The sequence below is a fragment of the Neolamprologus multifasciatus genome, chromosome 17 (assembly GCF_963576455.1).
Source record: "Neolamprologus multifasciatus chromosome 17, fNeoMul1.2, whole genome shotgun sequence".
NCBI classification, from domain to species: domain Eukaryota; kingdom Metazoa; phylum Chordata; class Actinopteri; order Cichliformes; family Cichlidae; genus Neolamprologus; species Neolamprologus multifasciatus.
This window is the reverse complement of record NC_140455.1, coordinates 8,265,112-8,290,968: the sequence shown is the minus strand read 5'-3', so window position 1 is coordinate 8,290,968 and position 25,857 is coordinate 8,265,112. Positions and strand designations below refer to the sequence as shown.

General features: G+C 40.7%; 2 protein-coding genes across 4 annotated transcripts in view; both read right to left on the bottom strand.

Moving 5' to 3' along the window:
* Positions 1–1,112: 1,112 nt before the first annotated feature.
* On the bottom strand, positions 1,113–24,590 carry LOC146498890 (uncharacterized). Its single transcript, XM_085138850.1, is given in 10 exon segments — positions 1,113–8,899; positions 10,544–10,744; positions 11,162–11,304; positions 11,424–11,643; positions 11,737–11,821; positions 14,339–14,614; positions 17,307–17,400; positions 20,459–20,950; positions 20,953–23,904; positions 24,489–24,590. Coding segments are annotated over 10 exon segments (4,602 nt in total). The 5' UTR covers positions 24,508–24,590; the 3' UTR covers positions 1,113–8,779.
* The window catches only part of LOC146498889 (delta-like protein C), a 60,374-nt gene continuing 35,629 nt past the window's right edge, over positions 1,113–25,857 (bottom strand). For 2 of the 3 annotated variants that reach the window (XR_014870395.1, XM_085138854.1), the window contains exon 8: positions 1,113–1,696. Coding sequence is in view for 1 of the 3 variants with exons in the window: in XM_085138855.1 (XP_084994981.1) it covers positions 24,555–24,562 (8 nt within the window). In the remaining 2 variants the exon portion in view is untranslated. Of the gene's footprint in view, positions 1,697–24,488; positions 24,563–25,857 lie in introns of those variants that run through there. The other variant, XM_085138855.1, reaches the window with a different exon arrangement.

Here is a 25,857-nt window from a genome sequence, read left to right as displayed (position 1 = left end):
ACGTTACTCTCATTGAGTAACGTAACGGAATACGTTACAGAATACATTTTGGGGCATGTATTCTGTATTCTGTACTGGAATACATTTTAAAAGTAACCTTCCCAACACTGGAAGTGCCTGCCATGCTTGGATCCAGATACTTGAGCTGTTGAAGTATGCAGATTAGAAAACAGCCATTTACCATTTTATAATCAATCTGAAGACTTAAGAATATGTATTGTACAAACCAAGAAATGCTTTGAAAGACAAAAACAGAATAAAATGGTGTGTTAAATCTTAATTTAGATACACGAAGGCATCAACAGGCATTAGCGGATTATTGGTAATTTATGTTGCTGTCTTTGATTTCTTGATCTTTAATGATTTCTCCAAATTGGCTGTTTGAACACACACATATATATATATATATATGAAGCGAAGTGCCTCACTCATGTTATTGCCTGGCCCTAGACGGGTCGTAACAGCATATTACCAAAATAGCCGAGCATCTGAGAGCACTGCCGGTCATGATGTGTCGAAGAAAAGGAGAAAGAAAAGTCAAATATCCAAAAGAATCTGCTGTAGTTTTTGATGCTGTACCAAAAAGTGTCCTCATACTGTTACCAAACTGTGCTGTTGGTGTCTGTGAAGGTTCTCAGTCATCCAGGTCATCGTAGTCTAAGGAGCTTGGTTTAAATCTGGGACTCTCCACCATTTGACCCTTAGAACTGAAGAAGCTTCTCAGATGAGAGGTGAAACGTCTTCAAGCAACTCAAAGAAGTACAGACGCTTTTCTTTCCAAGCTCCTTAGACTCTGCTGTTGGTGATTTAGCCTTAAGGTTAGAAGAGTTTATGACAGCTTAATATATTTTTGTCAATGATGTGTTGAAAGAGAAATAATAAGAACAATATTAGTAATATAATGAGCTCTGTTACTGTCTCTGCTTCAAACGGTCCTGCTCTTCCTTATTTAATGATATACAACAGGAGAAAGCATGGAGGACCTGTGATAAATACTGTATCAATAACAAGGTTAAAGAAGTGACTTTCAACATGTGGCATATTTTTTGTATGTACATGTTTACACTGGCTCTATAAATTTTGGAAACCAAAAACAAACAAACAAAGGCGTCTGCTCAGTCACGTGACCACACGACAACAAATCACGGCAGAGCAGGAGTGGAAGGGAGAGGTGAGCTTGCAGGAGATCGAGAGGAGACTTCTCACAGCAAAATCTTAAATAAAATGAAAGAGATTCAGAGATTGATTCATGATTGAAGTAGAAACAGGAGGGAGGGGAGAGAATGAGAGAAGAAGAGGCAGCTGTGCAGCAAAGACACAGAATAAAAGGGGAGAATTGCACATCTCCCCTTCTAGAAGATGGATGCTTAAATGAAGATGAATGAAGATGAATAAAGGTTTTGTGAAAATGATTACTGAGTTCCAGTGCTGTCTCTGGATGCTTCGAGGAATAAAAAGAACCAGGGTAAAACTGATTTTACAACAATATTTAACAATGAACATCAACAATCAATTTAACACTTTTAACACAATCAATTCATATTTTATAGTCCATTGTCCATTTCTCTCTCGTCCTTTTTTTCTCGCCCTTCCTCTCCACCGACTCTGCTTTCCTGATCCGTCTTCCCTCTCGGTCTTCTCTCTTTTATACACCTTCTCTCCTGCTTTCGCAGGGAGCTGCAAAGATTGGTTGTAGCTTTCACAACAAAGGAGGAGAGAACAGAGAGGGACAGATTAGTAAAGGAGAAGATAAAGAAGCTTTTACCTGGCTCAGATGTTTCATTTTGGAAGTAAAATACTTACTAAGGGAAAGATAAATAGCTTATAAAGCTAGATTACCAATTGGACCAAGTGGACAAACCGTCTAGCGATTTCCTCCACGTCATTTCTGCACGACGCTTTTGTTGTTAATAAATTTGCCCAATGAAGCAATTGCAACAAGGCTTCCATGCCTTTTTTTTGTCTTGTAAGGTGACCTTGTTAAAAAAAAAGTTTGTTTTAGTTTTTATTTGGGTCATTTGTTTTTGTTTTTTATCAATCTGCTTTTATTTTGGTTCACATAATTAACACCCACGGACCCTGAGGGAAAGTACTGTTAGCTTTTAAACACAGTAGCCGTGGAAAGCTGCAACCAACATTTATTTTTATCATCAGTACATTTGAAAGATATTTTTAATTAACTGACTTTAAAGTGTTACAAATGAGAGAAAATGCCAGTACATCTGTTCTCTTGATTTGGCTTCTAGAATCTCAAAAATAAGAAGTCATACTTGTTCAGTCGTTCTCTAATTACACTGTCATGAACGTTAACATTTAGCAGGCCAATTTGGACCTAGAGAGCCTCAGATGTAGCTAGCTGCGTCTTTATTCCTATGGACGCAATATTTACTTTGTACAACAGACGGTTGATAATTACACTTTGACATTTTGGGTGACTGTGTGTCTAAATTGTGACAGGAGTGGTTGGAATGGTCTACATTTCTTCAAAAACATTATTTAAAATATTACCAGTTTTTCACACAAAACATTAACAAAGACGGCTAAAAGTGAGCAAAGATAAGATCCTGAGGTTTATTTTCTCCAGACAAAACGTTTCTCATTTAACCCTCTGGGGTCCAGGGTATAATTGGCCGTTTTTGACTACTTTTGATTTTACTTCTATATTTCACCTTTAAAAACTGTTTATCTTGACTTGTTTGTTATCATTATTTCCAGCACAACCTCAAATATCTGAAATTTGAGTTATTTTTTTCATTTTGGCATATTATATTAGCACATTTGATCTAAATCCAGACAAAAAATTCAAAATCCGAAGAGTTATATTTTTTTACTGTAAAACCCACAAACATGTTTAACGAATCATTTTCATAACTTGAAATGCAAATAGGAATTGTAAATTTCTAAAAAATTATGCGCGTTTTGCAAACAACAAAGTTATATGGTACTATTTACCTAAAAATACAGCCAAGATCTCAGGCATTTTTTATATAACCATTTAAAACTATTTACTGAACAATCAGGTGTTCTGCATCAAATTAGAAGGCACACAAAAAAATAGTTTGTGTCCACTATAAAACAGAACAGCACAGGCCTAAACCCAGCAGGTCTGACAGCAGGAGGTGTATCAGTTCCTTTTTCCATGTGGGAACAGCGTTTACACTGGAATTTGCCTTTGATGGCTTCTTTGGAGCAAATGTGACACTCAGCAGTGTAACTGACATACAATACAAAACAATAACTACACAACACACTAACCATAGCCCCTAAACACGTTAAACATCACTAATGTCTCACATATGAAAACTCGCTCTCTCCCTTTCTTTTGCTCGCCCGCTTTCCGTTGTGGGTCCTAAAACTCCCCCTTCTCCCTAAACAACCAAGTGCCATATGTTGCCATATCGTTTTTTGATTGGCTGACATGGTAAACTTTAACACCAATAGGGAAGGGGTGTTTTTTCTTTTTTCACTAGCAAGCAGAGAGTGTTTGCTAGCGCTGTCCGTACTGTCCTTCCCGCTATAAACACCACTGTTTTGTTCAGAAAAAAAAACATCCCATGTATTTTTTTTATCATAACTCAGGTTTTACGTGGCCCATCGACACAATTCAAAAACTGGTATATAGTTTAAAGTCCGTACTCTTAACCCAGGTCGACAAGGCGCTGGCTCGTAGCATCTTGTAGCTGTGCCGGTTTAAATTGGTCATGTGATTCTGACGCGCCGACCCCAGAGGGTTAAACCACTTCTCTTTGGGTGGGGGGAGGGGGGGCTCTATCGGCTTTGCTTTTGCGTTCCTGCACATCATTGTTATTCACTATTCTCCTGATGATGGAATCATGAAAAGTAGCCAATGTGAGAAAGTCATTTAGTTAGTCATCTGGGCATTTCCCAGGTTTCCTTTTTACCTCTCAGTCTACTGAACGCCTTTCTCTTGGGGCGATCTTCTGTGGCCAACGACTCCTGGGGAGGACTTTGGAGCGTGATGTCACGAGAGGGGGCGTGGCCGGGATTTTTGGTTGGCGAGTGGTAAATCACCATGTTTGTTGTTTGTTTGGATTTAGTTAGCTACTTTATCTAACGGATTTTGTATTTTAGACTTAGCTCATCAGGTCATTGACTTGTTTTGGGGTTTTGGATTCAGGACTACAGTCTAAATAAAGGTTACTTTTCCTAAATCACCTACCAATACTTGACACTTGCTGCTTCCATATAAATTGATTATCACCCAGATGCTGCTATATAAGTTTTGATCAGTTAGCTGGCTTGAAGCATTCAGGTGTGCCTTAACAGAATGCCATAATCTTTCCAGGAGTGGATGTCCCAGCAAATTCACTCCAAGCTCAGACCATTGAATGCTCAGATAAAATTGCAAAACTCCCAAGAGTTCCATTTCAGACTCTACGGGCACGTTAGAGTTCATGAGAGTATAATCAGAGAAAGGCTGAACAAATATAGCTTGTTTGGAAGGGTTGACAAGAGAAAGTGTGTTCTTTCTAAAAAAAAATAAATAAATAACATAACAAGACAGCTTTGTTATGGAAAATAAATATCTGAATATATTGCAAGACTTCTTGAACAATGTCCTTTGGAAAGACCGGACCGAAGTGGAGATTTGTTTGGTGAAAATTACAGCACCCCTCATATCAACTTTCAAGCATGGTGGTGGAATGGTGATTATTTGAGCTTGTCTGTCAGAACCAGGATGTGGGTACTTTGCAGTCATTAAGTTGACCATAAACTCCAATAAACCAAAGTATTCTGGAATCAAATCTGACAGCTGAAGCTTGGCACAAACTGGGTCATGCAACAGGACCCAAACACAGCAGCATGAAAAGAATCAAGGTGCTGCAATGGCTCAGTCAAAGTTCAAATATCAACTCGATTGAAAGGCTGTGGTGGAAACTTAAGAGAGCTGAGCATGAATGAATACCCTCAAACTTCAATGAACTGAAGTTCAGAAGAATGGTTCCTCAACAGTGATGTGAGAGACTGTTAAAGCCATACAGAAAACAGTTACTTCAAGTTATTGCTGCTGAAAGTAATTCTGCAAGCTCATGTATCACAGGGTGCACACAGGGCTGCATGGCTATAACATTTTATGTGATTTGTTTGAGTATATCACATTTTATCAGTGGGATGTTTCCAGAGTTATAAATGTATTTTATGTTATTTATATGGAACTAATTCACACAAACAGTGACCTCAGGGTTTATATTGTGAGGTAAAGACTAAACAAGATTAGAAAGTTGAGCCTGCTCAACCCACTGAGCCATTCCAGCACCTGAAGTTGGGCATTTTATCATTTTATCCATAAGGTATACTTCATTTTGGAGCCAGACTCAAGCCACTGCAGTTTTCAGCACTTCTCACTGGCTTGGTTAAAATACATGAGACAAAAACTGTTTTCATTGGGATGTACTTACTTTTTCACATCTTCTGACAGAGACTGTTTTTGTATACTTTCGCCTGAATGGCCCAAATGTGTAATTAATCATGTCTGTCACAGCTTTGTGGTTGATTTTAAAAAAAAAAAAATCATATGCGACAACATGAGTTTATCATTTATTTATTTAGAATTAATTCTCTGGTTTGTAACATACAAGCCTGTTGTACAAGGAATATTACAGAGAGGTACAACTTTTTACATTTGACTCTTTCATGTACGTCGGCTCGGATTTCCACTTTGATATTCAAACAAGGGAGACGTTGCTCTCATAGCTTAAGTCAGGGTCAGATCTGAAATGTCAAGAGTAGCATTAAAGGACACATGACAGTCCACAACCTCGTCAAATCACACTATGTACTATAACCACCCAACCGATGAAAGATAAGTTAAATGATCACATCATCAGGGTATACTCAGTACAGTTTTCAGTCATTCAAAATTCCCATTGAGCTGTATCACTTGAATATTTGTCCATGCATACATAGGTATATTATACGATAAAAAATATAGCATTTGGAATAAATACTGTAATCTTAGAGCAAACTGTCAGACAATACTTGTTATATACTTTTCACAATACTGTATGTACATATACATATATTTGGCTGGATTTACAGGAACAGATAACATACATATTTAGTCCCGTGTGAAACAGATTTGGTTTCAATTCTTTGGTGCTCATGTGAAACCTTATAATATCTGGGTCACAGGGGATTAAACATATAGATTTTCATAGAGACTTATACGCAGGCATGGAAGACCAGATTCACCAGATAATTCTCGCAGCGCCCTCCCGATCAACCTTTGGCTGTTTGCAATGCAGGAAGCTACGGCTGTACAGAGACTCTTATTTTTGTTCCTTCATACACAGACAGTCAGTGATGATCAGATGCGCTGCACAGAGTTAACATTGAGATTTACTGATGTTGTGTGAATGCAGTGTCGTTGTGGAGAGAACCTGTGCTACTTTGTGAGCCCCCACAAATACTTATCTGATTACTAAGTCAGTGTGAAAAAAGGTATTTTCTTGTGTAAATGTACTATATAAGTCAAAGTATATAGATCTATATAATATACTTTATTTAAAATGAGTCCTGCGTCATGGTCGGTCTACATATTTTTATATTTTTGTCCGAAAACATTTACTAGAATGACAAACCCCACTGCAAAAAACCCCCCAAATTAATACCAATTAAGACAAAATGGTAATGTATTCCAATGACATGATGTATCACTATGGCCACAAATATTCAACTGCTAATCCAGTTTTATTAATAAATGATAATAACAGCTGATAGGTTTGATTTGTCTGTATGCTAGAAAAATGTTCAGCGTTTCGTTTCGTTAGCTGTCTGGAGTGTAGCTGTTTTTCTTTTGTAAATTCAGACTGGATCATGGTCATAGGTCACATATATGGCAGTTGTTAAAGTAGTAAGTGGTATTCCCCTTTAAATCCCACCTCCAACTCTTTAAAAAAGAGAACAAAGATCAGAGTAGTCATAAATATGATCCTAATCAGGTGAAAAGAGAGGCTCACAATGAACTTGATCGATTTGCCTATCAATTTTCTTTTCTTATTTAGGCTTACTCCCCCTATTTCCTTTGCAGTCCATGAACTACATGAATTATCTAAAATGAATAATAATAATAATAATAATGTTATATTACAGATCATTTTATGCCATTCTCTTGTATCATTTCAGCATTTCATTTAACTGTAAACATACGGGACTGTTTGACATCAGCAGCGGTCACTGAGTGGGAAACTGTAAACTTTATTTTAAAGACCGCTACTCCTGCTTTATATTAGCTCAGGAATACGAACGTAGGTTTGCGGTACAAAAACATCAACACTGTGGAAAACATCTTATGTCTTATGTTTTCTGATTAAGGCTCGACCAAGGTCACTCACTTGACCTACTTTATGACTGACAGTAAGGTAGTATTCAATTGCTATTGCTTCTTAAAACGCAAACCCAAGACCCAGCCCTACCTTCAACCCAAACCTCGGGTCAGATTTACCATGTTGTCTTACCGTTTATGAAATGAGACCTCACGAAAGCAAGGACGAGACGATGTGTCTCGCCACGCGTAATATATATAACCAGACTCATTCCAATGTCTGCCACATCCACTGACAGTCTGTGTCTGTTAGTCGTAAAGCCCATGCCAGTGTATTTAAACTTGCTACATTAATTTCCTGGAATGTGTCACAGCCAGCCTGACATTCATTGTGCATTTTGTAGCAGTTGCATACATGGTTTGATTTTAAAACGAGTAGGCGAACAAGGCATACAATATATTTGAACTGAAGGCGGGAGATGCAGAGAAAGAGAGAGACGCTATGAGAACAGACAGTAGTACAACATACTGCTGTTTAGTACTATAAGACAGCCAGTAGGGGGAGTAAACGTATTGGCATGCAGTACAATCTTCATAAGAGAAGAGTGTTGTCTTTCTTCAGCCTGGTCATGTTGTGGTTATAAAAAATAGTTTAATGTCCCACAGAAAGGATTTGTTTGTCATTAACACACAGCTGATGAGCACCCATGTCCCACATGTGAAAAGCGATGGGTACTACGGCAAAAACGATACACTGAATGTCAAATATATTCTGTTATAAGTTATATTCTGTTATTTAAATTCCTAATGAATGCTTTTCGGAGATATATAATTTTATCTGGACACCAATATTATAGAGGACTATTTACGAAACACATCAACAATTTAAAAAAAAAGTGCAGTAGAAAATACAGTTTTTTTGATTTTTGTGATTATAATCTATTCTACATAAAATATGTCCTCAATAATGGCTTATGTCCAAATATGTATTTGTATTTACTGATTTCAATGTCATGAAAGGGGAAAAAAATAGAAATAATGTATTATTTCATATTCTATATTTGCAAAGGTAGGTCATGTGCTTAGTATTTTGCTTTAGTAGTATTTTGAGTTAGCTGATGATAGGAAGCAGCAGTTCAGAGGCTCTCTCTGTCCACTTGCTAGGCCGCCCAATGTGTTGTCCTGCTTTATAGTCTCACCCTGTGTCCTACTTAACATCCCGTCAGTCACACTTGACACTGTGGAAACGTCTTCTCGTCAGGCTGTCGGGACCCTCAGCTGTGGACCTGAGCGGTTGATGCAGCATATCCATCGACACACACCAGCATTACTGGCATAGACGTGGAAGAGAAGCTCCTGCCACGTCTTATGATGTGTGCGGTACCACCGTGTGTTTATTTCAGTGTTTTCTCCCCACGTTGGCGGCCACGGTTAACGGAAACAGAGCAGTTGAGCGGTTGAATGGCGAGCTGGGATGGTTTGGAGAACTCTGACTCAGAGGAGGTCTGCGGTGCTTGTGGACTCAGAGGTTTGGACCTCAACGTTGGCCTTCAGAAGGTCAATTATGTCTTGTTGAGAGGCTCCTTCTGCCACCAACAGAGCCGTCTGACTGTTCTGGGGGGGGAAAAAAACAGACATTTCAGAACACTGCAGTGACTTTTTTGAACCACACAGTGGCAGTGTTGTTTTGGGCTAAACACATTCTCTAGTAACTGAACAGGAGTATGGTGCATGCTGAACCTGCCCTGACTCTGTATACTAATAAACCCTTTTTACATCCTACAGCAATTGTCTCTGAAATAATAAAGGTTTTAAGCCTGGGATGTTTTGTGTTGATGTTAAGCTTAATACAAGTAAACCTTGTAGTTTGCTTATGAAACATATGTAAGAAAATTTGGAGTATTTTTTGTGTATTTTCATCTTGTGTTGTTACTTATTGCACAGGCAATATGGATAAAGTAGCGACAGGGATGACACACTGTGACCAGTATGTGATTGATTTCTTGAAAATGCACTCAAATATCTAATCACTGCCACTGTCACCTACTTACTTATTTGATCATCTTTATTTTCTTGCAAGCATATTTTAAAAAAATTAATATGCACAGATTACAATAATGTTTTTTTTTTTTTAATGCAGCAAAGTAAAATAAATAAACGCTGTCGGGCTTGTGCTGTAATTATGTACCGTGGGAGGATTTATGGCAAGCACTCAAGTCGCGCTCTACCAGCAATTATCAGAAATAAGAGCGCTTATCGGTGCTTGCGTCCTTACGGATAACAATCTCCCCAACCCGCTGCTACAAACGCTCTTCAGAATGCAATCACTTGCAAGCACATCTCCTTACAGTTTAAGAAATGCGCTTGGTGCCAAGACGTCAGTCAAATGATACAGCTGACAGATCTGCAATGTCAGGATTCTGCAAGAATATTTTTGCAGATTACCTTTGTGTTTTTTCCTCCTTCTTTTAATTCTATTAGGCCACATCCTGAGACATGAGCATAAATGTTCTGTATCACATACGGTGTCAATTTTGTCCACTTGTTAAACAAACTGTTTGACTTGCATGAATAGACAATAAACAATGAGTCAGAGCTGTTTATTTCCCCACTTTGAATATTATTTATGTGCCCACAACTAAAATATGGTGTGTATTCATGTGTTTTCATAGAGTCACAGTGCAGAAACGATATCAGAGCGATGCAGAATCTGGAAGACTTTTAATGTTGTTTTGGGGTAAGACGCAGCACGGTGTTTGTTGCAACACCGTTGCTACTCTTCCTGTGGCATTTACAAAGACTCACCTCCACACCTGCATCCATCCTTTTTTTGCCACAGGACACTAAGTGTCTTTGCTCTCCATTTAACGCAGCCAGTCCATTTGCCTCCGTGTTTCTAGGATTGCTTTCATTACAGAAGTGCTTCGGCAGCATAAAGCACCGGCCATGATGTGATCACTCTCTGACTGGGGAATCTACAAACTGGAGAAATCAATGCACCAGGCTGAACAATCAATCTACTTTGTGTGGGCCAGCCATCAGTACCCATATCCCTATAACCTTACTGAGAGCCCACAGTCTACATTTTTGAGCGAACCAGGTGGTAAAAGCCATGTGACCACTAGTCGAATGCGAACGGCGAAGAATTACGTGCTGAAATTAATTGCTGAAAGTCTCATAAACGAGAGGTAAAACATCTACAAGTTTACAACAAGCCGCTAAATGGCCTGATTTTAACTGCGCAACCTAAAGCTATACCTTATCTTTGAGGCTGGTATCACAGCGACCTGTCTCCAGCAGCAGGCGAGCGATGTGCGTGTGCCCGTGTTCGCTGGCACACATCAGGGCCGTCGAGCCCTCGCGGTCCTGGGCATTTACATCCGCGCCGCAGCTCAGGAGCAGCTTCACCATGGCAACGCGGCCATGGCTCACCGCAAGCACGAGTGCTGTCTGGCCCGCCTAGAAAAAGAGTGAGAAAAACAGAGATTAGAATTAAACAGTGAGAGGGCAGGAATGATGGGGAGATATGTATATCTTACATGCAGACAGAGAGAGAAAGTGACGAGTTAAATAGTACATTAACTTGTTATACAAACATGCATAAATATTCGTTCTGGTGATCTTGATTTGCTTCTGCAGTCCTTTTCATGATTCCTGTATGGTTTCCACTAAAGGAAGTCTTGCAGTTGAGGAAAAAAAAAAACACGTCCTCCTGTAAAGTGACCTACATTTTATAACAACCCCTCACTGCCTTAGGGCATGTATTTACTTCCTTTTTCTATTTTATTTTATTTGTACAACACACCAAACTGTTTGATATCCGTTTTATTTTTAGTTCATCCAGCGTCTAAGTGCAACTGCCGTCTGTATACACACCTGTCTGGAGCGTGCGTTGACATCTCCCACTTTCAACAGTTGCTATGCCACTTCAAGATCATCGGGGCTCTCAGCAGCCGTCAGTGCAGCCAGCATCACTGGAGTATAGCCTGCCTTATTGAGATTGTCTGTTTCGCACAGGCCTGAATGTACACAGAAAGTGATGGAGTGAGTAAAAGAGATGAGAAACAAAACGTATGCACAGTTATAATCTTTTAGTTTTTTAGTTAGATTTGTCGTTCTGTGTGCCTTTCCGTCTCACCGGTATCCAGCAGCAGTTTGACCACAGGGAAGTTGGAGTGTGACACGCTGTAGTGAAGAGCCATATTCCCATTGCCGTCTGTCAAGTTAACAACATATGGCAGGAGAGTGGGTGTGGTCATCCCCACTTGTCGCAGGTATAATCTGACAGTATCTGCCTGCGAGTCTTTTTGACTGGAGACTCTGAACCACTCCTGGTAGAGCACCACTAAAACCTGGCGCTGAGGAGAGAGACAGAAAACAATGGAAAAACAAAAACTTACCATAGTAAAGTCGGGTTAGATTTTATTAAGTCCAATCAAAGAAATCCTTACCATTTCTTTATCTGGGGATGAAACCTCCTCCATGCGGTCCTTTACATAAAGGCATGCATCTATAAACCCCTTGTCGACTTTTCCCCTGAAAACCAAAACCACACAACACAGCAGGGATTAAGTATGGCCGAGCCAGCTTCTGTGGTTCATGTCTAAATTCTGTCAGAAATGATAACAAGAAAATACAAGAAAAAATGCCTTGCACGCCTCCGTGGCTTACTCACATCACTCAACAGTCTGACACATTGATAGCACACGCAAACCTCAACAGTTACAGTTTGCTCTGATTCACTACCCATTAATATCCAGAGAGTGCAAAATCACGCAAACTGAGCATCAAGCCTGAGTGGGTCACAATGTGACCTGTACTAGCTTTCCCGCTATAACACCTATACACATATAGAAGCACATCCTGCACGTACCCACAGGAATGATCAGACAGGTGCTGAATGATGAGTTAATATAAGTCCTGCTTTCTCCTCACTGCCTGGGCCCATGGCCATCAGCCCTGTCTGCACACCTGAGACTGATAAGTGATCAGTCAGTGACAAGGAAGACAACACTGCTAGTTATTTGCTTTGTCCTAGAACAGAGTACGTCTGTGTGACTATTGAGCACCCTTAATCAAAGAGTTTAGTTGCAAGTTGAAATATGTGTGTGCTTGTGTGAAGCTTACAGTGTACTTGTGGCGACAAATGTTGCCATTTTATTATTGTACGATCTACTGTGCAATATAAAGCGCCTTGACCCGACTGTTGTTGTGATTTGGCGCTATATAAATAAAACTGAATTGAATTGAAATGTCAGTTTAGTGTGTATATATATTACAGACACATTTATGGCAATGAATGTGCACAAGATTTAAAAAAGCATGAGTGTGTATTAACTGAATTCCCATGAATGTAAGTCAAAGTCCCAATGTAATGCCTCTGGTGCATGCACGAAGCATTATTCAGCACCTGTCCTATACCAAGTATATCAGATAAGGCTGCATACGAATGACTGTTCCAATATTTGTACCTGTGAGCAGAGAATGCAGTCTCTATTTAGAGAATTTACACACATAAATATTTAGTAATATTTAACACTAAAAACCATCTTGTGTTTACAAATTCATGTAATTAAGTATTTACCAGTGATATAAATTCAGGAGTTTAACAGTTTGAATCTGAGCCTTCAGTAGTTTGATCAAGGTGTTGATAAGTTTTTTAAAAGGTTATGTATCCCTGTCGGTGTCGAAATAAATGTTTAATACAGCGTTATCAATTTAAAGATTAATCATTTAAAGATAAAGATACCATTTAATATAGCACGGCTCTTTTTATAATGGCCAACAAACCTCTGTATAGCTTGATTTACTGGCAACTGCTTTGTTAATTGATAAGTTGTGAATTTGTTTTTTCTTTCAGGGTGTAAAGGTAATATTGCACCGTTCACAGTGTCTGTGAAAACTAAGTAGCATAAACCAGAAAAAATCTTGATCCATCGATATATTTATGCTGGCTGTAGTCATAAAATGAGGGAAATAAAGTGAAAAACTTGCACTACAATCAGCTAATTTAAGTTTGCGTGCAGGGGGAGAAAACTTGTGGAACGGTCTAGAGCTCCACAGGAGTGGAGATATGGGCATAATAAGGACAACAAAACCTTGGCTCTTTGCAACTATCTGCACAGATATGTCAGCAAAAAGGTAACAAAAAACCCAAAGTGATATTAATATGATATAAGCTGAATGCATGCTGACCCCAGTCCTGCAACAATGGTAAATGGCCTGTATTTATATAGCTTTACTAGTCCCTAAGGACCCCAAAGCGCTTTACACATCCAGTCATCCACCCATCCACACACACATTCACACACTGGTGATGGCAAGCTACATTGTAGCCACAGCCACCCTGGGGCGCACTGACAGAGGCGAGGCTGCCGGACACTGGCGCCACCGGGCCCTCTGACCACCACCAGTAGGCAACGGGTGAAGTGTCTTGCCCAAGGACACAACGACCGAGACTGTCCAAGCCGGGGCTCGAACCGGCAACCTTCCGATTATAAGGCGACCTCCCAACTCTTGAGCCACGATCAACCCAATCAACAAGTAACAAAATCAGCTTTAAGCCTCAGTTTTTCACTGTATGTGTTTGTACAGTAGAATTACTCTGGTGATTGCTTTAAAGTCTTTTTGGCTGGTTTTCATTTTTGCTTTGTGTTGATGGTTTTGTGCTCATAAATAGTAAAAGAATGATCCTATGTATTGTGTCCTTAACATAGGTATATTTGCTGGTTTGTGGAACTGTAGACTGAGGTTTCTATAACTGGTAATTAGGTGCCAATTTGTTTCTGGTCACTGCAAAAAAGTAATGAATAGTGTAACAAGTAACAAGTGCAACAACTTTTTTGAGTAACAACCCAACACTGCTTCTAGCAAATTCTGCAAATGTGGTTATTTTTGTTCTATATTTGTAAAATAATACCAAATAGCAGTTCAAGGAGAAACCATTTGGTATCATAGCAGACCCAATCCTCAGTCACATTTATGAGAAACACATCACATAAAGTGCAACACGGTAACCCAAGATTATAATTTAAGCTCTGCTGTCCGCCTCACCCTCCAGCCTGCTCTTCCAGGAGCTCCTGGCTACTTTCTGGATCCAGCAGACCTCTTTCAGTCTCCTTCTCTTGAGCCACAGCACCTCCTCCCTCAGTTGGGACCTCTGCATCTTTTCTCTGGGCTTCTGCTCCCTCCTCTGGCGGCTTTTTAGGCTCCTTCTCAGGTTCCTTCTCAGGCTCCTTCTCTACTTCTGGTTCTGAGCTATCTTCCTCTTCTACCTCCACCTTTGACTTCTCATCTCCACTGGACTCTTCACTGGATGTCGTCTCATATCTTAAAGAGAACATAATAAAGAAGACGGCAGATTCTATAACAGCTCCACAGAAATCATTCAAATCATTCTACAAGCTAAAGCTTTCCCAAACTCTCCAAATATAGAAATCCATCCAAGCCATTTTGTCTGTTATATATTCAGAAATATTTACAGAGTCTACTGAAAATCTAAGTTTGTGCAGCACTAGCAGCATCACTAAGGAAATGTCTAAGCAGGTAAAACTAATATTAAGTCAATGTTAAGTCAGCACCAGGCAAGACGGGGTAAATACTAACAGGTTATTCCCCTCTAGACTTCACAAGTGAGATGAAAAAGATGTTTGCCTTGTGCAGCTTTGCCCTCATATCCTAACATAAACATAATTTAAACATACATAAAAAGCCACAGACATGTTTGAGCACAAACATAAGCAGCCTTGAACAACGTACAACCTTGTTCGTTGAGAAAAGGCTAACGATATGCTGCAGAGGCTGCTGGAGTAGCATGTATATAAGTGTGATTACTGGGGCGCATCATCAAGTCACCTCTGTAAGGCCAGTGATCAGATAAGGTTATACTGAATACCACTGATTCAGACTTCTTGTAGACACACAGAGACAAACTGAGACACCACAAGAGACGTTCAGGGGCCACAGCATTCTCGAGATTCCAGAGGAGCTCAAGGGAGAGCAGAGATAGGTTAGACTATACAAAGAGAAGAAGTATGAACAGCAGACCACTTCCTGCTGTGGGCAGAAGCCTAAAGATAATCAGAGAAAATATTGTTGCCCGACATGTTTGCCTCATTATAAATAACATTTGCATATTTCAGGATTGGGTGGGCGGAAGATGGAAATGGTCAGATATTTATAGAGGTTGAAACGAAACCAAAAGAGATGTACACTAGATGTCAAAAAGTTTTATATAATCTCATTTATTAAACATATTAGTCCAAGTTTATAAGGAATAGATTCTTGCAATACCATAAGAAATCTGTTACGTGTTCTTCTGAATGTGGGTATGTTTGCAGATCATTGAGTTGAAGGGAGGAAGGAATGGACTACACCACAACAGTCTGCAAAAACACTGCAAAGGTGAGCAGGTCATAAAACAGTGAAGCCCAGGAATGTAAGAGCAGGAACACGGGAATAAAACAAATGCTATGCATGGCAGCCATTTCCGTCATATGCAGGAGATTAAAATAGCCAGGAATTTAAAACAGAAACTTTTTACGTAAGTGATGAGAAATACTGTAAACGACCACAACAGGATATGAAATAATGCTGTAAGCATGACCTAAGAACAAATGCAACTTTATAGCAAGTCTTTGTGCCCAAACTTTACTTTGAAGGTTAGTTTTCTCATATCTTGTAGTTTTCCTGCTTTTCCTGCTTTGTGATTGTCTACCTAATTAGTAGGTAAATCACCAGAACCAATACTTATCTTCTCAATAACAAAACTTTGAAAACACAGTGATACTTTTTTCCCTTTTCCAGTAGTTTAGATAAAGTTAGTTTAGTTGTTTAAAGAACAGGATACGCGGATGCTAATCAATGCTAAAAAATTGCTAACACAATAAATACCCCTTTGCAATATTACTGATACCAGCACAGCAGTTTAGACAAGAAGCCCCTCCCACTAGCAGCTAACCACTTGAGCAGCAGCACAACAAAGTCAGCAAAGCATCTTAAAGATGACACCGTAAAGATATTCTTTATGAAGAATTTTTCAGGTCAATAAAGCCTGAAAAACATTTAAGTATAGTGAAGTTATATAATTGAGACAGAAGAACCACTTTACTGAATTACTGAACTGCTCCTGAGTTTTATTTCACTAAAATACAATTCCTTTCTTAGATTTAATAACAGAAAATTGCACTGTGTGAGCCATGCCAGAAAAAAAAACTGAGAACCACTGCCATCCCCATACTTTAAATTCATAAACACACACAAACACACACACACACACACACACTGCAACCAGCATCAGCAAATGCTGACATAAGCACGCTAGCACAATCACCTAGGTGCCATCAACAGAAACTATGCATGCATATCACATAATCTAAACACACATTAATGCAGGCATATTAGCACACCAGCAGAAGCAGCAGCAAGGTCAGATTCAGGACAACAAGTCTTTAGTGAGCCTGACAAACAGCAAGAAGCAAATGTCTGAAGTACAGCTTAATATCCAAGTTTAAAACAGTAACAAAGCTGACGCATACATGGCTAAATGACAAAAGATTAAGATTAACACTGCTGCACAGACAGTAGCCTGAAACACAGCTGCATGAAAATCCAAACTGTCGCCTGTGGATTTCTACACACAAAGATGAAGAAATCAAATAACATCAAATCAAATTTCTCAGACAATCCTGCATCTTTTGCTCTTTCTGAATTCTTTCACATAATGTGTGGTTATGTGGATTACCCACAACACTGAAAAAGAAATTTGTGGGTAATCCATCAAACTTGAAGCCCCTTTGCATACAGTAACACATCAAACCTAATAACAAATACTTTTAATGAACTAAATCAAGATAAAAGGGGATTTGTTTTTTACATTAATCAGAAGTGGCAACACATTATTTTTCCTATAAGGATGAAGACTGACAAAAGCATGAAAATATAAGTGCACAAAACACATTTCAGCCCACACAAAGATATAAATCACAAAGAGATTGGACGATAACTAAAAAGAAGATTTTACCCTCCATTCACCCCCACAAACTTCAGGTTTTTCTTGGCTCCCTTGTTCCCCTGCTTGCCTGCTGCACCATTTTTCTTCATGATGGATTTGAGACCTAGTGAAGAGGAGGACAGAGCGAGAGGCAGAGGGGAAGATGAAAAATAAAAATGAGGAAAGTAAAAATTAATAGGGTTTCTGTGGAATTTGGGTGTGTGCATGTGTATTTTTTGTGTGTGTTCAAGTTCAAGTGATTTGAAACATCCTCACAACTAAACAGTGTGATATGAGTCAGAGGACTTCACAGTGTCTCAGTGTTTTAAGATCTGTCACCTTTACAGGCTTATGGTTAGAATAAATACAGCCCCACGACATCAGTGATGCAGGTTTTTGAGCTAAGTACTGATAATGAGCCCAAAGGTCCATTTCTTCTTTAGTATGGAGGAGGCGGTATCCTTTTTTCACATTTTAAATCATCTGACTACAGAACAGTTTTCCACTTTTCCTCATTACATTTTAAATGACCTTTGGCCCAGAGAAGATGGTGACGTTTCTGATTCATGTTCACAGCTTTCTTAAGTTGTAACCTACATTTGCGTATGGCTTCATGAACTGTGTTCACAAAGATTTCTAGAAGTGTCCCTGAGCCCATGCACTGATTTCCATGACAGAATCATGCCTGTTTTTAAAGGTCTGCCACCTCAATCACAAGCATCAAGCAAACAATATTTTGAGCTTGAGATTTCTCAAGCTCAAAATATTGAGAGAGATTTCTCCAAATTTGCAGAATCTTTTGATAATATTATGCACCGTAGATGATGTCTTTGCAATTTAGCATTGAGGAACATTATTCTGAAATCATTCTCCAGTTTATAGATGCAATTTTTTTGCAAACCGGTAAAATGTTGCCTCTCTGCGATGCTCTTTTTATACCCAATCATGTTACACACAAGCTTATTATAAACTTTAGTCCCAAAATGCTCCTCTAGCTCTTTTTTTAGTACCACTTACTTTTCCAGCCATTTGTTGCACCTACCTGAACTTTTTTGACACGTTACTGCTATCAAATTCAAAATGAGCTAATAATGTTTCATTTGATATGATTTCTACATCCCATTATGAATAAAACATGGGTTGATGAGATTTGTAAATCATTGTTTATATTTACATTTGCACATAGTACACTTACATTTACATTGTTATTGACTTTTATCTCATTGGGTATCAGACAACAACAATTTGCAAACGGCGACTGTATTTCTTTGGGCTAGTGTTATAAGTATGTCTGTCTGCTTGTTTCTGTGTGCTCTTGTGTCTCTATGTGAATGTCAGTGATTTTGAGCCTGGAAGATATTGGGTTAAAACCAACGAGTAAGTACAGCCAATCAAATGATGTGGAAAGCTTGTGTTAACACAGAACAGAAAAGCTAGAGCCCCATTTGCTATACTCTATACAAAGACAACAATTAAGACTGCTGAACTGAAATCTAAAGCACATACTTCAGTTTTTAATTAGATTTAACTTTCCAAGTACACACTAAGGCCTCGAAGTATTCTCCATGGAAATATATACAGGTCAAGACTGTACACCTTATTGACAACATCCAACCTTGACTCTGCCAGGCCCATTTATGTATGTAACTGCCCAGGAATTGATTCTGTGTGGGCTCTTATGCTGACTCCCTTTGGCTGTGAGCCCAGTATAGCTGTCTCAGTTGTGCGTGACAGCAGACATGGTGCAGAGTATCTGTAATGTTTTATGCAAGGACACAAGACCGTAGCTTTGAGCCAAAAAATACCAGTTTAAAAAAAATTCCCAGGGACCACCATCTAAGAAGAATGATGCTTTTAGATCTAGTACCTCCCAGGAGACAGCAACATGGAGTGGAGGGTTAGAAACATACTTGAAAATATCCTTTTCCTAATTCCTAATAAATAAATTAGTTGTGTGATTTAACCCTCCTTCGCTTTGTCAGAGATATTTCTCCAAAGTTTCACTCAAGGCACAGATTGACTAGAATGAGTAAATTTCTCAATGCAGCAGTAGGCGTTTCTTTTTAACACACACAGAAGATGATAAGACGTTTAAAAGGCCACACTGGGAAACTTCACATCAGCCATAGGCACCTCAGAAATGGGTCTGAAATACGCACATCTCAAACCTGACTTAAAAACACTCCTGTACCACACTGTGCTCCCGGCACTGAACTGTAGATGAACTTAGAAAATAAAATATGTGTGTGATAGTTGAGCGAGTGAGTACCATGACCAGAAACAGGAGAGACATATCAGGGGAGGGAAGAGAGAGGCGTCATCTGTTTGATATATGTGTGAGGACCGGTGCTTAAGGATCCATTCGACTGTGTACTGTAAACAGATGCTTAACCACACATGTGAACTTTGCCGTGTGATTCTGTCTTTGCATATATTGTGGGGAACAAGAAATGTGTACGTGTGCTCTTGAAGGTCACTGAACCATGTCATTTTGACAGTTTTTAGTAATGTGTGTTTTTTCCCACTCTTGTATATAACAGAAAAAAATGCCTATTCCCAGCTCCCCATCCCTCACCCCTCCTCCACTCTGCACTTCAGAGTATAACTGACATTTACTGTAGCAACAGTGCTCCGTGTATTTTGTGCTCTGCGTAATATGTCTTATATTAACAATGCCTGCGCTCTCCAGAAAGAAAAGGCACATCAATTTCAAGATATTACCCTTAGAATAAGTTAAGCAATGTCATTTATTTCTATCGCGATCCTATTACGGCATCTAATCTAAAATTTTTGTAGTACTTTTGTTCCCAGTAATTGAATGGGAGCAGTGTGGTTTCAAGTTGCAATGAAAAAAATCTGTGCTGTGAACGCACCATTTGTAAGAGTTTGCTGGTATGCAGGGCTAAGATGCGCCTATACAAGTGAAACCATGGATGTTTGTCTAACCACACTGAAAATGTTTGGCTGTTTCTGCAGGAGTTCTTTTTAGGGAGAGAAGTCAATGTTTCAGGCGAATGAGCTGTACACATTTATAATACTTCATGACGATTATAGATCATAAGGGACATGTTGTAATGAAGCGGCATGGCTAATGCGTCATTATGCTCCTTGAAGGGATCTATTCAGTGACTATAAGAGAGAAGTGGCTTTAGCTAATACAAATAGGTGAACCACGGGCCTACCTTGTTCTTGCTGTTTGCTGGCAGCAGCCGCTTTCTGGCTTGGGGAGTAGAAGGCAGAGAGGACACTGAAGGAGCTGACCAGTTGGCTCTGAATGGAGCTCATTTTGAAAGTACCAGGTTTTCCCGCTGGTTTCCCCGTCGCTGCTGCTGCTGGGGCTGCTTTCCCCGCTGGCTTGGCTGACGTTGCCTTTCCAGCCTCTGCTCTTTTCCCTGTCGTCTTTTTCTGTGTGCTCGCGCTCTCCTGCTGGCTGGCTGTTTGCTGAGTGCCAGAGCTGCTTCCGAGATGTGCCCACTGCTCTCCTAGCAGCCCCGTTATCCGAGTTACAACTTGACCCAAAGCTGCAGGCGATGTAGGTGATTCGCTGGAGCCTCTTCGAGGAGGCTGGGCCTCCCCGGTGTCGCGATGTGAACCCTGGGCTTCGCTTGAGCCACGGCGCTGAGCTGCTTCACTGGAGCCTCTGCGCAGTGACTGTGTCTCACTGGCATCTTTGGAGGGGCCTGAGCCTCACTGGAGCTTCTACGTGAACCCTGAGGTTGAGTTTGAGCATCGCTTGACGCTTGGCGAGGTGGTTGGGTCTGGGCTTCTCCCGATCCCCGTCTAGGAGTGTGTGATGCACCAGACACCCTCTGCGGTGCTTTCAGCTCTTTTGAGTCCCGCCGAGGTGCAGAAGTTTGAGATTGGGCTTGTATTGATTTAGGCCTGACTTGGACTTCACTAGAGCCCGGAAACACGGCCTGAGTCTCAGACTGAAGCCGAGATTCAGACTGCTTCTCTCCAGACCCTCCAGGAGGTTTCTTTGCTATAGTGTGGTCCTCAACCTGAGGCACAGACGGTGTTTGATGTTTTACCTGTGTTTCAGAGCGCTGTTCTGGGGACCGAGCTTCAAGCTGAGCTGCACTCTGTTCCTGCACCTGGGGCTGGGTTTTCGTCTGCGGCTGGGTCTGAGTTTCACTGGATCCCCTACGGGGACGCACAGGCACCACCTGAAGTTGAGGAGGTGACGGCTGAGTTTGCTCCACTGAGGGTTTCCTGCCTCTTTGTGGTCTTACAGGAGCTGCTGTCTTCACAGCTGAATTCCCCTCAGTTACTGCAACAGTGTCAGCGGCTACAGTTTCTTTGACTGCTGCAGACATAACCTCCCCGGCTCCTGTTTCTTTCTTCTCTGCAGTCTCAGGGGCAGCTGGTCTTGTTTCAACCACTTCTGTAAGTTCTTTTGTTTCTGAGTCACCTTGTTCAGAACTCACTTTAATCTCATTTTCTCCTGCTTTAGCAGCCGAACTGGCGCACTCTTCATTCTTCCTAACAACATCTAAAGTTTTCATGCTTTCTACAGCTGCCGCTGAGCTTTCTGATAAAACCTCAGCAACTAAACGTTCACTCTCTCTTTGAATTCTTTCGTATGTTTCCCTGTCTTCTGTTCTTTCGCTCACCACGACTTCGTCTCTTTGGCTGCCTGTGCTCTCACTCACTTGACTCTCTGCTTCTACACGTCTGGCTGGGTTGTTGTCACGACGTCTCTCCATCTCTGTCTCAGTCTGCTGGTCTGCTCTCTGGGCTACCTCTGTCTCTGTCACTCTGTCCACAGTGCCCACCCTTTCTGTCTCTGTCCCTCTGTCAACACTGCTGGCCCTCGGTCTGTGAGGATGGTCCGTCACCATCTCGCCTTCTGTTTCTGTGACTTGGTTTACCCTTTCGGCCACGGGGGTCTCGGTCATCTGATCCAGAGTGATGATGCTCTCGGTTAGTGTGCCTCGTTCCATGCTGTTGGCTCTGGGCCTCGGTGGACTTGTCGCTGTTATCGCCGCCTCCATCTCTGTCTCCTGGTCATGCGTGTCCGCTTTTCCCGTCACTGGTCCTTGATCTGTACTTTTAGTCTCTTGTTTTGGTATGTACACTTCAATGCAGATTTTATCAGTGTCGGTCCCCTGATCTACAGTACCAGCCGATTCTGTCTCTGTTTCTTGGTGGCTAAAATCTATCCTTTCTGTCACTGTCCCTGTGTCAATGCTCTCTCTTCTTGGACGTTCATGTGCGGTGCAAACCTCCACTCTCGTTCCCTCACTCAGTTGTAGTATTCGCTCCTCTTTTAGCTTGTTCTCCTCTATTTGCGGTTTCAAAAGAGCATTAGTGCTCCTTAGCTCCTGGCTAGCCTGAATAAGTTTAGCCTCTAGTACTGTTAGCTTCTCCTGCAACTTCTGCATATCATCTGGATCCTTTGGTTTTCCTTCTTTCGCTGCAGTCTCTGTTTCTTTTAAAGCCACTGTGATAGATAGTAATTCCTCCCCTGAAATGTCTCGTGGCAGTTTTTGCACTGTCTGTCCCAGTGGACTCTCTGTTTCTTTTTGCTTGTCAGGTATGTCCAGCTGCAGTGATTGTCTCTCCACTTCTTGTGCTGACGACATGCTACTTTCTCCTTGTGCCGAGCTCTCCACTTCAGATAGTAACACGTTAGTTTTCTCTGTCTCACCTTGTTTCTCCTTCCCTGCAGCTTGGTTTGATGGCCCGAGACTTGTGTCTTCTAAACGTCCAGTGGGTTGAGTCTTTAGGACTAACTTCATCTCCTGTGAAGGTCTCTGTCCTTGCGATTGATTATTTGTCCTAGGATCATAGCCTGTTGGTACTGTAGCAGATAATTTGGAAGGCTGGGCCTTGGCTTGTGCTTGTAGCTGAAGAAGCAGCTGCTCCCGCTCCTCCCTCAAAGAGCAGATCTGAGCTTTCAGTTCTGGGATGGTTTTGACCTGTTCCTCCAGCTCTCTGACCCGCTTCAGTGCAACAGTAATCTGCTGGTGAAGACCTGCTCGATCTTGGGGAACACAGCGTCTTTCTGTTACGTCTGGTGAAGCCCGGAACATGTTCTCCGTTGAGCCGTTTTCTGGTGTTCCCACGGTACGGTCAGGACTGCTTGAATCTGAACTCTTACGCTGCTGTAGCGTGATGGGCATGCTCGATGCTCTGAGCAGATTTGGCCGACTCTGAATCTGAATCCCCCCAGTTTTGTCTTCAGCACCGCGAGCCCCCGCGCCTACTTCATCTTTGGGTTTAGTTGAAACATAGCCAGTTCCTTGACTCGTGGTCCCCCTGCTGCTCTGGCTGGAAATCACGCCTTCATTTGCTCGAAAGTCAAAGATCTGTTGAACCTCTGTCACTCGTGATTTAGGCTTGGGACCCAGGGTAGACGTCCCAGACCAAGTACTGTCCTTTTCCTTTGGGGGTGGCCTTACTCCATGCCCAGGAAGACTAAAATTTCTAGGCAGAGTGCTGAATTTAGGTGGGCCCTTTACCCTGCGCTGAATGTGGACCCTTTTGATTGTGTTGCCTTTTTCAATATCATCAACATACTTGAGGAAATCAAGATCCAGGTGGAAGCCATAGGGAGTCTCCACTGAGTAGGGCAGCTGCTTCCTTTGAACACCACCCTCACTGGCCTTGGATTGAAAGCCATTGGCTGTAAGGATTAACATCAAATGATTCATTAATGAAATAAGTCATTAGTTGGTGCTTATTTTCATACTTCAGTGACTAGTCATAGTAATACTGTAGTATCCGATATGAAAGAACTAAACATGTGCAATTAGTTTACAATAAGTTTACATGAACCAAATCACACATCATCAGCATTATTAATTCTTTTCACCCCCTCGTGCAAGCAGGCTGTACTGTGCCGAACACACAGTGCTTCATTATGTAAAACCCGATCACTTACTGGGAAGTAATTATCATGCAGCGATTGTGCCAAAACAAACTAATCAGCATGTAAAATGCTGCTCATGCTGTGTCAACTTATGAATGCAGTGTGAGACGGGTTGGTTATCACCTAAAGGAAATAAGCCCATAGCTGTTTTTGGCCACATGAAAGGAACAGCGAGATAAAAATGTCACCTTTTATGTCATGAACTAGATTATATATTGGAATAAAAGCAAAAAATAGAGTCTGACTTATTAAGCTTCTCACAGTTGTTAAAAAAGTTTGCTGCACATGTTAGAAGCAAAGAGGATTGCTTGTTTAACTACAGGCTTGGCGACACTCACCACTTTTCTTGTCCATCATGGGAGGCCGAGTTCTCAGTCATCTACTTGTGTTTGCTAGAGTAGGAGCTAACAGCCTGGGAGGAAAAAAAGCAGAAATGAGAGAGAAACATGAGAAACTGAAATATCGCCCACTATTATTATGCAAATAGAACCAAATTCTGCAAGAGTAAATTTATGGCATTTACATCATGCCTTTGGACTTTTTTCAATATCAAGAAAATGGCAGTTCTGTTAAATTAAATAAAGCAAACCAAGACAAAAGCATGTGATCTCTGCAGATAAAGGACCAGACAATGTTTCACAGTGAAGTTATTGCTTTCCAAGATTCTCGTAATATGATTTCACTGATTTAGTGAAGCCACCAAAATAAGACAAAACAATTTCTCAGAGATATGATATTTGGTTGGTTTTACATGAACGTAACTTTAACTTGGCTTCCGGGAAAAACAGGCAGACTTAATTCATACAACTGTTATATTTCAACTCTGGCTCTCCACAGTGTATCTGTTATCTTGTCTTCCTCCCCTCACTCTAAGGTTGGATGGCTGCGCCTCCCTGAGCCTGGTTATGCTGAAGATTTCTTATTGTCAAAAGGGGTTTTTTCCTTTCCACAGTCGCCAGGTGCTTGCTCATGGGGATCCCCTGATTTTTTGGGTTTCTCTCTATTACTGCAGGATCTTCACCTTAAAATAGAAAACACCTTGAAACAACTGATTTGGTGCTATCTAAATAAATCTGAGTTGAACTACTGTGCCTCATTAGTTTATTTTTATTAGGAAAATGATAAATGGATGCACATTGTATGTTTAAAAATAAATATGCAGTCACATATTGTACAGTCTTGGGTACCCCACTGAAGACGAAAAACATTTAGGTCTGCCAAGAAAAAGCAAAAATTAGTAGCAGTTAATTGCAGTGCTGCTGTACCCATTAGCTTAAATTCGACTTTCGTCAACCTTTAGGATCCACTTAGGTCAGCACAACCGAGGACAAGCTCACAAATGTTTGCATAATTTGTTCCACATGGAGAAGTCAATAAACCAGAGCAGCTATGACATTTTTTTTTTTTACAATTAGTTTATTGCACAGTAGACCTATGTGAGAGGGAAAACAATTCAGAATGTGGAGTCAAAACTTTTAAGGACTAAAAGCTTCTAATAAAATATCCAATACTCACAGTAAAAATAACAGCAATTTGCCCAACTTTGAGTGAGTTGCACAGTTTAAATCCATATTAAATGAACACTTAAACGCTTGCAACCAAATATCAGCTCTAAGGCTATTTAGAAAATAGGCACACATTATTCACGCAATTTCCATGCAAATTTATGGCACTGTAGAGGATACCTGCTATGTATGAGACATATAG